An 11,335-nucleotide genomic window follows, 5' to 3' on the forward strand; every position below is an offset into this window, starting at 1 on the left:
CCCCCCACCCAGGGCACCCAGTGACCCAGTTGGGGGGTGTCTCCATGACCTTGGGGGTCTGCAGGAGTCAAGTGCTGGACAGGTAGCTGAAGGTCTGTAATTGTCCCGAGAGGCCGCAGGCTGGCCCTTGGGGCAGTTCTGTTATCTTCCTTCTAGGGGTCCTGAAGGCTCTGGTGGGTGGGGCCTCCAGTGGGAGGAGCTTCTGCCTTTGGGAGGAGCTTAAAGGTGGCCAGAGGCCCCCCAGGTGGGCCGGGGCCTCCGGTGGGAGGGGCCTTTAGTTCCCAGGGTATGCCCACAGTTGGGGAACCACCACGTTGTCAGCCCTCAGAATCAAATTGAACCCCATCACCCCACTAACGATCACAACTTCCAGAGAACCCCGCTGGACCTCCCCCTACCACCACCCTAACCCTGCTACGCACTCACCAGTTTCTGACTCCTAGAACCCAGCAGAAATAATAGCTCACTATCTTTTTTTCCCCCCTCAGCCAATCCTGAGATTTGAACTCAGGTCCGGGTGCTTAGGCTCGGGTGCTGTCCCTGAGCTCTTTCACTTATCGTTTGTTAGCACTCTGCTACTGAGCCACAGCTCCACTTGAGTCATCTTGTCTGGTTTATGGGAACTAAGAGTTTCACAGAGTCCCCTACTCGGGCTAATTGAACCTGAGTAGCGGGATGACAGGCGTGAGTCGCTATGTTTAGCAAAGATGGGTTGAGACGTCGTAGCCTTTTTTATTTTCTACACAGGAAACAGTAACAATGGGTTTGCTTTCTGGTTACAATGTCTACAGCCTGTGGAACCTTTCTAACTACATTGTTGCTCCTTTAGCTCCTCCTGGGAAGAAATTCTGCCCTGCAGTGGCCAAGTTCAATGGTTTAAGGTTCAAGTTCAGGTTTGCTAGCCTAGGTGCTGAGCTAGAACAGAGACAACTGCAGTCAAGCCCTAAAGGAGGACTGTCTGTCTGTCCACTAGTCTGCCAGGATCTAAAGAAGAAAGGAAAGGAAGACTTTTATTTCATGTCAATAACCCCCCAAAAGCCTAGCTGTAATTCATTAATTGTATTGAAATGGCATGCAAATGACTGGATAAAACTTAGCAGAAAGCAGCTTGCTATAGCGGCTATTGTCTGGCAGCTCCATTCATATCCATTTCAAAGCCACAAATGCTGTTTGCTCCGTGGGTTTAATTATTTGCAGTGCTCTCCCCCACCACTCCAAGGCTGGGCACAGATGGGGCTTTTGTGGAAGGGATGGGGGTTTCAGGATCTCAAAAGTGGGGTACTGCCAACTTGGTGCACGTGCAAGAGGGCACATGGGGTGTCCCCTGACTGCCTTGTTTTATTGTCTGTTGTATTATTGGAAGCTGATTTGTTCCCATTGTCTGGGTGTGACAACCTTGGAGTTTTCTGCAGATATTCTGGGGAGTCTATTTAGGGAAAATAGCTTAGCTGTCCAAGATCACACTGTGAGCCAAGAGCCAGGGGATAATACCTGGAATCCTAAGTACTCAGGAGGCTGAAATCTAGAGGATCGAAGTTCCAAGCTCAGCTTCTGACTTCAAGCCCCAGTACACACACACACACACACACACACACACACACACACACACACACACACACACTCCTCCTCACACCTCCCCAAGACTCTCAGATCCAGAGCTGCTTCCTAATCCTCTGGATTTAAATCTCACCAGAAGCAACTCCTGCCTCCCCCTGGAGAAGTTCACCGAAACCCAGAGAAAGAACACAGAGCTCTGAGGCAGAGAAGAGAGTGGGGTGCTGGCATCTTTGTGGGGTCCTGCCTGTGGGGACTAAGCTCAAGCTCTCCTGATGTCTGTAGCTTGGGGTGCTTCAGTCCTCAGAGCTGATCCATCACACGAAACCACCACCATCCGAATTAGGGGAAGATTCCAGAAGCACAGCTGGATACAGGCAGTGGGGCAGCGGTTCTGTGATGGTATGTGAATCCTGGAGTCCTGGTCTTGGTCACCCAGACTGAAGGCGTGGGAAGGTCTGGCCTCTCCATTGTCCCTGCCACTGCTACCACTTGCTGTTTTTCACTTATGGTGTTGAAGCTTTGTCTAATGAGGACTGGGGGTGGTGGTGGTGGTATGTCAGGCACCGGTGGCTTATGTCTGTCATCCTAGCTACTCAGGAGGTCTGATTTGAAGATTATGGTTCAAAGTCAGCCAGGGCAGCAAAGTCTCTGAGACTCTTATCTCTAATGAACCATCAAAAAGCTGGATGTGGAGCTGTGACTCAGGTGGTAGAGCAAACGAGCAAAAAGAGCTCAGGGACAGTTCCCAGGCCAAACTCAAGCCCCTGCAACTTGACAAAAACATACCAAAAAAAAAAACCCCAAAGCCCACTAGCCTGGCAGGGTGGCTCATGCCTGTAATCCTAGCAACCCAGGAGGCTGAGATCTAAGGATCAAGGTTCAAAGACCTCCTGTGAGACTCTTATCTCCAATTAACCACTAGAAAACCCGAAGTGGTGCTGTGACTCCAGGGGTAGCCTGAGCTACCCCTCAAGGGATAGCCTTGAGCTGAAGAGCTCAGAGATAGCACCACAGGCCGAGTTCAAGCCCCATGACCGACAAAACAGAACAAAACAAAAAACAACACACTTAAATCCATCCAGACCATGTAAGTGGATTTATGTTTAAGTTGAGTGGCTCTTAAAGGCTAACATACCAGGACCAAAGTTTGCCTACTGGTGCAAAAGAAAATATTCTGTTATTGAACAAACAATCTAAGCTCTAAATAAAATCTTAAACAGACATAAGTTAAAACATTTTTTAAAAATTATAAAGGCCAGGCCGGGAGATGGCCTAGTGGTACAGTGCTTGCCTAGCATGCAGGAAGACCCTGGTTCGATTCCTCAGTACCACATACATAGAAAAAAGCCAGAAATGGTGCTGAGGCTCAAGTGGTAGAGCTCTAGCCTTGAGAAAGTCCAAGGACAGTGCTCAGGCCCTGAGCTCAAGCCCACGACTGGCAAAATAAACAAAAAAAACCCCAGAAAAGCAAAAAAAAAATTATAAAGGCCACTGCTCACACCTATAATCACAGCTTCTCAGGAGGCTGAGGTCTGAGAATCAGAGTTTGACGCCAGCCTGGGTAGGAAAATCTCAGAGACTCTTACCTCCAAATAACCAGCAAAAGCCAGAAGTGGAGCTGTGGCTTAAGTGATAGAGCACCAGCCTTGATTGAAAAAGCTCAGGGACAGGTCAGGGCCCTGAGTTCAAGCCTTAGTACTGGCACAAAAGTAAAACAAAACAAAAAGACCAGGCATTGTGGCTTATTTGTAATTCTAGCTATTTGAGAGGCAGAAATTAAAGGATCACCATTCAAAGCTGGCCCAGACATAACAGTTCTTGAGACTCCATCTCACCCAATGCCTGGGTAAAAAGTCTGTCAACTTAGCAATGCCAGGAATTACAAAGTAGAGGATCATAATCCATGCCAGGCATCAAGTGGGATCACATCTCAGAATTAACCAATGCAAACAACAGACTGGAGATGTGGTTCAAGTGGTTGAACACCTGAGTTTACTGTACTGGTAAAAGAGAGGAAGGAAGGGAGGGAGGGAAGGGGAAGAAAAAGAGAGGTGGGGGGATGGTACCAAAAAAAATAAAATGTAGCAAAATGTAGCAAATGCAAGTAAAATTATTTAGGAGAAAGAATTTCCATCTTAGGAGCAATTTGAAATAAAAACTTGAGAATCATAAGAGTGACTCGACCATAATTTTCTATAATAAAACATCTATTATAACAGATACAGCAATACAATAAAAAGTCCAATTGTTCCAGAAACTGTATTATAAGGGAACCAGGGTAATTATAGAATCTTGAGAGTTTGCACAGACAACAGAGCCATTGAAAGTCATTCTTCCTAGACTGGAAATCGGCCTTTCCTGAATAGTAGAGCTCTTCTCCAGTGGAGTCTGAAATGAGAGATAAGGTGGAATTTTTCTTTTTTTCATCTTTCCTAGCTGCCCAGACCCCTCCAGAGCAGCTTGGTGCTCTGAACCCCAGGCCGTTTTGAATTCTATGTTCTGAAAGGAATACTAAAATGCCTCTGTTCATCTTGAAATAGGACAAGCCTGTGGTTTTCTTCTTTTCAGGAGACAGATTTGTGTGTGTGTGTGGGGGGGGGAGCTTTGTTCTGTCAGGTTCATTTATAAATGCTAACTTAGAATTCCTAGATTTCTTTTTTTAGAAATGCTGATCCTGGAACTTTTCTTTCTTTCTTTCTTTCTTTCTTTCTTTCTTTCTTTCTTCCTTCCTTCCTTCCTTCCTTCCTTCCTTCCTTCCTTTCTTTTTTTTGTCAGTCATGGGGCTTGAACTCCAGGCCTGGGCTCTGTCCCTAAGGTGTTGTGCTCTACCACTTTGAGCCATGGCGTCCGTCACTTTTGGTTTTCTGGTGGTTCATTGGAGATGAGTCTCCTGGACATTCGTACCTGGACTGGCTTTGAACTGCAATTCTCAGGTCTCATACCCTGAGTAGCTAGAAGGACAGATGTAAGCCACCACTGTCTGGCTCTTGAAACATTTCATAACCCTCTAATTGTATGGTGGAGACCCCAAGATTGTTACGAGACTCCTGATGGGTTGTTGACAAGGCACTTATGGCTTTTGTCATGTCTTTCCAAGAAGTACAAATTATTGAGAAAATTTTTTTTGTCCTTATTTTGCATTTGGAGTGGGGGTCCTTTGGTTGAGAGTGATTTTCCTGGAAACTGAACTGGGGGGGTATGCCAGTCCTAGGGCTTGAACATAGGGAATGGACATTGTCCCTGAGCTTATTTTTGCTTAAGGCTAGTGCTCTACCATTTGAGCCACAGGACAACTTCTGGCATTTTTTTTTTTTTGCTGGACCATTGACGATCAGAGTCCCATGAACTTTCTTGTCTGGGTTGGTTTTGAACCGTGATCCTCAGATTTCAGGTGGCTGAGTAGCTAGGATGACAGGAGTGAGCCACTGTTTTTCTCGAATCATCCAGAGGCACTGGCTGGACATCTGGTATGAAGGGCTGACATGTGTCACTCAGAAATGGCTCTGAAATAATAAGCCTATTGCTTGGAAAATGCAAACTGGGCCTTTGTAGATGGAATTGGGTAGAGGCGAGGTTGTTGGATTGGTTGTTATTGTAACAGGCCTTAGAAGAGAAATAAAACTGGAGCCTGGCCCAGTGGGGTTCAGGCCTGTAATCTTAGCTACCTGGGAGGCTGAGATGAGGAGGATGGCAGTTCAAGACCACTGGCAGAGAAGTTCATGAGGCCTCTTCTCAACCCTTAGTTCCGAGCAATGCTTTGAACCTGTTCCTCCATGCCATGTGGGAAGCAAAGATTGAAAGGACTGATATTCCAGGCTAGCCAAGACAGAAATGTCTGTACCATTCTATTTCCTCAGAGAGAAGCTAGGACAATGACGAGTAGGTCAGGTACTAACAAACCCTGTTTCACAAATGAGCGGCAAAAAGCAGGACTGGAGGCCTTTCTCAGAAGTAGAGGGCCACTAGTAAGCTTGAGGCCCTGAGTTCAAATCCCTATACTGTTCTGAATTCAAACTCCAGTACCTCAAAGAAAATAAGAAGTTTGAACACAGGCACACAATGAAAACGGAGATGGAGTTTCAGGAATTTTTTCCATCTAGACTGGTCTTGAACCATGATCCTCGCATCTCAGCTACCTGAGTAGCTAGGACGACAGGGGTGAGACACCAGGGAATGTGATCTTCCAGCTCACATTCCTTCCATCTTGAGAACAATTCTACGAGATGAACACTGGTAATGGCCCTGCCTAGAGGAGGAAACTGAGGCACAAGGATACCGAAGAACTCACTGATAAGTGCCACAGACCAGTGTCAGGCTGGGTCAGTGCATGCTTCTGTGTCCTCCTCCACAGAATCCAGCTGCCACCTGGGATGTGGTACCTTGTGTGGCATTTCTGAACATCAGTGTGTGCAAAATTCATCATGGCAGAATGCAGGTCCCAGATTGCCAAAGGATTAATGTCTGTGTGTGTGTGTGGTCAGCGTCTCTCAGGTGGCTCTTGGTACCCGGCCAGGCGGCGGCCGGCAGCTGCAGTTCCTCAACCGGACGCCAGAGGGCGCGGTCCGCAGGCCCCGGGCGCCGGGCCGTGCGCCCTGGCGGGGAGACCACGCCCTGGGCCATCTATCTATTCTTGGCACCTGCGGTGAACTTTGGCTCTGGGAAGTCATCAGACCCAAGGCAGAGTTCTGACCAAGGAGCACAATCACTGCGCCCCAGCTACGGGCGCCTTGGTGATAAGGACTTTGCTTTTCTTTGTGTACCACTTGAGACACTTGAGCTCCGTTTTGGGCTTTTGGTTGGATTTTCCTGCCCGGGGGTGGCTTTGAACTGTGATCCTCCCGATCTCAGCCTCCTCATTAGGTGGAATTACAGGCCTGAGCCACAGGCTCAACCTTGGGCTCCTAATCACTTTTGGGTGCCCTGGGCCACGCCCGGGGGCTGGAGGGGCGTGGGGTCCCTTCCTGGCGGGGTGGCCTTGGGCATTCCCCGCCCCCCTCCTCGCAGCCGCCATCGCCTTGATCAAAACCCTGCTTGCTTGAAAAGTTCAGCGCCAGCCATGGTCCTTGGGAAAGCTTCTGGAAACATCTTCCAGCTTGGAGCTGGTTCCTGCGCGCGGCGGAGGGCGTCGGGGTGGGGAGGTCTGAAGACCCCAGCTCTACGCCCTGGCCTAGCAATCGGGGAGGAGCTTCGGCCCCAGATCCCGCCCCGACGCGGGGTGCCCGGGAGGGGGTGCGGGGGGTGGGGGCCCAGGGACCCGCGGCCCGCGCCCGACCCGGAAGGCACCGGAGCCGGAAGGCGGGGGGCGGGGCGTGCGCGTCTCGGCCGCGGATCCGGGATCCGGGATCCGGGATCCGGGATCGGGGGCTGGGGATCGGGGATCGCGGTCCCGCCGACGCAGGTTCCCCACGAGCTCGGCGCCGAGGCTGCCGGGAGAGCAGGTACCGGGGCGTCCCCGGGGCGGGGCGGGGCGTCCCCGGGGCCGGGCGGGCGTGTGCGGTCTGGGGCGTCGGCGGCCCCGCCAGCCCCGCCGGGGCAGAGGACGCCCCGCGCCGGTTCACCAGCCGCCGGCCAGCCGCGTCGCTGTGGCTCACGGCACCGGCGGAGGGCAGCCTGCGTGGCCCCCAGCCGGGTGGCCTTGGTGACGTCTGTCTGTCCCCTTGGCTCACGCAGGTCCGGGAGAGCCCGCCCCAGCGACACTGTCTTCAAAAACCACCCAGTTCCGTTGATTCGTGATGTGTGTGTAGGGAGCACCGTGGTGATCAAACTCATTTCATAGTGAGCTTCTCTGATAGTCCTGGGGAAAAAAGGGAGAAGGGGGAGGGGAGGTGGAGAAGGAACCAGGGAAGAAAGGAAAGGTGTGTGCCCGGCACGCGTGGCTTACGCTTGTAGTCCAGCTGTTCAAGAGGCTGAGATCTGAGGATCGAGGTTCAAAGCCAGCTGGGGCACAAAAGGCTGTGAGACCAGAACCCAGAAGTGGTGCTGTGGCTCAAGTGGTAGAGGGCTAGACTTGAGCTGAAGAGCTTCAGGGACAGCGGCCAGAGTTCAAGCCCCATGACCGACGAAAAAAGAAAAAAAAAAAAGGAAAAAAGAGTCTTCTGGTCTTTTGTGCCCGGTCTGGCTTTGAACTGCAATCCTTAGATCTCAGCCTCCTGAGTAGCTATGATTACAGTCATGAGACCCACGTGCCCACCTCTTTGATTCCTTTTAATTATATTCGTGGCTCATCTTGTCTCTAACTCCAATGTCCAAATGGAACAGCTGTAGCAGTTGCTCAAGAAACCCAGTGGTGTGCTTTGGTACCAAATCCTTCATTAGGTCCTCAGTTACCTGCGGAGATCCTGCAACGACCTCACTCCTCCTGTTGCTCTCTCTCCATCCAACTTGACTCCATTCTTCCAAGAATATCCTTGTCATCATTTATCTGCCTGGGGCCCCCACAATAGGCAAGTCCCAAGAATTCCTCCCTGCTCTAGACACAGCTGGGACTTGATGCTATCAGCCAGGCCTGGCATAGGCTGAAGGCTGCTGGAGCCGATGGAGAGGCAAGGCCAGGAGCTGTGGCTGATGCCTGAAATCCCAGCTGCCCAGGAGGCAGAGATCTGAGGATCATAGGTTTGAGGCCAGAAAACAATGCCTGAGAATCCAAGGGCTCACTGAAAAGCCAGAAGTGGAGATGTGGCTTGAGTAGTAGAGCACATCCTTGAACAAAAGAGCCTTGGGGGAATGTGAGGCCCTGAGTTCAAGTTCTACCACCAGCACAAAAAGAAAGGAAGGAAGGCTCCCTTTTTTTCTTTTTATGTCAATTGTGGGGCTTGAAACAAGCAAGCAAACAAGGAAGGAAGGACCTCTGGTGTAAGAGAATGGCCCAAGGTTGGTCTATAATCTTTCAGAAGTCAGAAATTAATCAGAAGGCAGAGAAAGCCTCTCTCCTGTCTGTGGCTTCTCTTGGTGAATTGCCTCACTGTGGCCCCATTCGTGGACATTTCCCATGATGCACTGTGCTCTCATGCCTAGGGCTGAGCTGCATCTGTATGCAGGGAAAGGATGGAGTCCCGCCCTCCACTCTCTGGAAGCCCTGTCCAAGCTCATTTGCATTTTCTCCCTTGTACTTTTCTCCTAGGTTGATCAACATGACCATCGCAGTCCAAGATGTCATGCAGCTGCTCTGCTCCCTCTCTGAGGAAAGGAAAATGCAGGCTGCCGTGAAGCATTCTGGGAAGGGTGCTTTGGTCACAGGGGCGGTGGCCTTTGTTGGTGGCTTGGTTGGTGGGCCCCCAGGATTAGCTGTTGGTAAGTGTGACTATTTCACAGACCCAGCTGTCTGGTGTGGTGGTGTTAAAAAAAAAGCCTTTGCAGCCTAGCACCAGTGACTTATACTTGTAAATGCTAGGGGTTCAAAGCCAGCCTGGGCAGAAAAATCTGTGATTCTCTTACCTCCATTGAAGCAACAAATAGCCAGAAGTGGATCTGTGGCTCAAGTGGTAGAACACCAGTCTTGAGCAAAAAAGCTTAGGAACAGCACCCATGCTCTGAGTTCAAGCCCCAGGAGAGGCACAAAAGAGAAATAGAAGACATTCCTGGGTACACACTACTTCCATGGGCCCCCCTTTCCCCACCCTGGATCTTGGGTGACAATGGCATCTGACTCAGGAACCACAGGAACTTTTCTCCAGAGAGTGAGGATTTTGCAGGTTGGTATTCCTGGAGATTTTATTTTTTGTAGGTCATGGGACTTGAACTCTGGGGCTAGACACTGTCCTTGAGCTCTTCAGCTCAAGGCTACCACCCTAGCCCTTAAGCCATAGAGCGCTACTTCCACTTTTCTAGTGGTTAATTGGAGATAAGAGTCTTATGGACTTTAGTGCATAGGATGGCTTTGAACTGTGATCCTCAGATCTCAGCCTCCTGAATAGCTATTATATATAGCACCCAGCTATTTCTGGAGATATTTAAAAAGGTTTTACTTTTTGGCCTTAAAGTGCTCGTGTAAATCAAATTTTCATGTTCTCTTAAAGACTTAGTACACAGAGTTGAACCCTCGCCAGAGGCTGGGGGCTCAAGACTGTCATCCTAGCTACTCAAGAGGCTCAGAGCTGAGGATCCCAGTTCCAATTCAGCCTGTCAGTTGTGGGGCTTGAACTCAGGGCATGGTTGCTGTCCCTGAGTGTCTTTTTGCTCAAAGCTGACATTCTACCACTTGAGCCATAGCACCACACCCAGTTTTTGAGTGGTTAATTAGAGATAAAAGTTTCACCGGGACTGTTCTGCCCTGGCTGGCTTTGGACCTCGATCCTCAGATCTCAGCTTCCTGAGTAGCTAGGATGACAGGCTTGAGCCACGGGTTTCTAGCTGAACAGACGTTTTAAAGATTCTATGTGTGGGCCTTGATTAAACGGGACCCACCAGTGCTAGGGGGAATTGGGTGGAAGTCTATGGGTTTCTCCTGTGTCATTCCATCAGGCTTGTGACACTAGACCACATCACAGGGGAATACTGACCTTGAGCGTTTCCATAAGGTCATGGGGGCTGGAATTTTCCATGAAGGTTCTCCTTTCTTTTCTGTTCCTTTCTTTGGCAGTGCATCATTCATTCTTGCCAGGCTGCCTCTTGCAGTATCTGATTGCTGGTGTTTTAAAGTTGTTAGACATTTGTAAAGATACAGATCTGTTTCCAGTGCCAGCGGCTCCTGTGTATGTGTGTGGGGAGAGTGCACAGGTGCCTGTCTGGAGCTGGAACCCAGGGCCTGGATTCTCTTGGTAGCTATTTTCCTTAAGGCTGGTGCTCTACCCTTGCAATATTTTACTGGTTCATTGGTGCTCAGAGCCCCACAGACTTTCCTGCCTGGAACCCAGATCCTCAGCTCTCAGCCTCTGGAGTAGTGAGGATGACAAGTGTGAGTCACTGCCAGCTTCTATAATTCTTAAGCTGGGCACCAGTGTCGCTCACCTATCATCCTAGCTACTCAGGAGGCTGAGATCTAGAGAATCACAGGTCCTAGCCAGCCTGGATAGAAAAATTTGGGAAAGTCTCGCTAAGGAACTACCCAAAAGGCAGAAGTAGAACTGTGGTTCAAGTAATAGAGCACCAGCCTTGAGCAAAAAGAAAGAAACAAACATACAACCCTCAGGGACAGTGGCCAGACCTCAGGACTGGTACAAAAGCAAACCAAAACACAAAACCTTTTCTTGGGTGACTCCCTTATCAACTCCTGGCCTTTGTGTTTTCTAGGGGGCGCCGTCGGGGGGCTGCTAGGAGCCTGGATGACCAGTGGGCAGTTTAAGCCAGTCCCACAGATCTTGATGGAGCTACCGCCCTCTGAGCAGCAGAAGCTGTTTGCTCAGGTCTCGGCCATCGTGCGCAGCCTGGACTGGACAGACGCAGTACAGCTCTCCACCCTGATCCTGGGCAGCGAGGCTCTCCAGCAGCAGCTGCTGGCCCTTGTGGTCAACTATGTCACCAAAGAGCTGCGGGCGGAGATTCGATATGACGACTAGAAAGCTGTCTCATCTGAAGTTGCTTGGTGGCAGATAAAACCTGGTTGCTGAGTGCTGATTCTCCGGGTATTGGAGGCCAGCTGGGGTTTGTGTGGCAGTGGGATTGAGCCCCAACGAGCCCCGTGGACATCCATGGGGGCAGGAAGGATTGCCCAGTTCTTCTGGGTTTCCATGTCTGGTTCTGTCCCAGGACCTCACCCCCCTTCCTGGGTTTTGTTTGTTTGTTTATTTATTTGTTTTTTACAGGGTTTGTTGATTCTCTCCAGAATCGCAAAACCTATCCA

At 50.3% G+C, this 11,335-nt stretch overlaps 1 protein-coding gene across 1 annotated transcript; it reads left to right on the forward strand.

Moving 5' to 3' along the window:
* Positions 1–6,889: 6,889 nt before the first annotated feature.
* On the forward strand, positions 6,890–11,119 carry LOC150044036 (protein C19orf12). Its single transcript, XM_090322089.1, has 3 exons — positions 6,890–6,995; positions 8,678–8,847; positions 10,786–11,119. Exons 2-3 carry the CDS (start codon positions 8,688–8,690, stop codon positions 11,049–11,051), a joined length of 426 nt encoding a protein of 141 aa, XP_090178215.1. The 5' UTR covers positions 6,890–6,995; positions 8,678–8,687; the 3' UTR covers positions 11,052–11,119.
* The last annotated feature ends 216 nt before the right edge of the window (positions 11,120–11,335 follow it).

Source organism: Megascapheus bottae, chromosome 31, assembly GCF_031878675.1.
Source record: "Megascapheus bottae isolate mThoBot1 chromosome 31, mThoBot2.hap1, whole genome shotgun sequence".
Taxonomy (NCBI): domain Eukaryota; kingdom Metazoa; phylum Chordata; class Mammalia; order Rodentia; family Geomyidae; genus Megascapheus; species Megascapheus bottae.

Excerpts from the sequence above, each read along its gene's own strand:
- LOC150044036 (XM_090322089.1), top strand. The coding sequence starts at position 8,688 with ATGACCATCGCAGTCCAAGATGTCATGCAGCTGCTCTGCTCCCTCTCT. Across the intron at positions 8,848-10,785 it reads GCCCCCAGGATTAGCTGTTG|GGGGCGCCGTCGGGGGGCTG; the intron begins GTAAGTGTGACT and ends TGTGTTTTCTAG.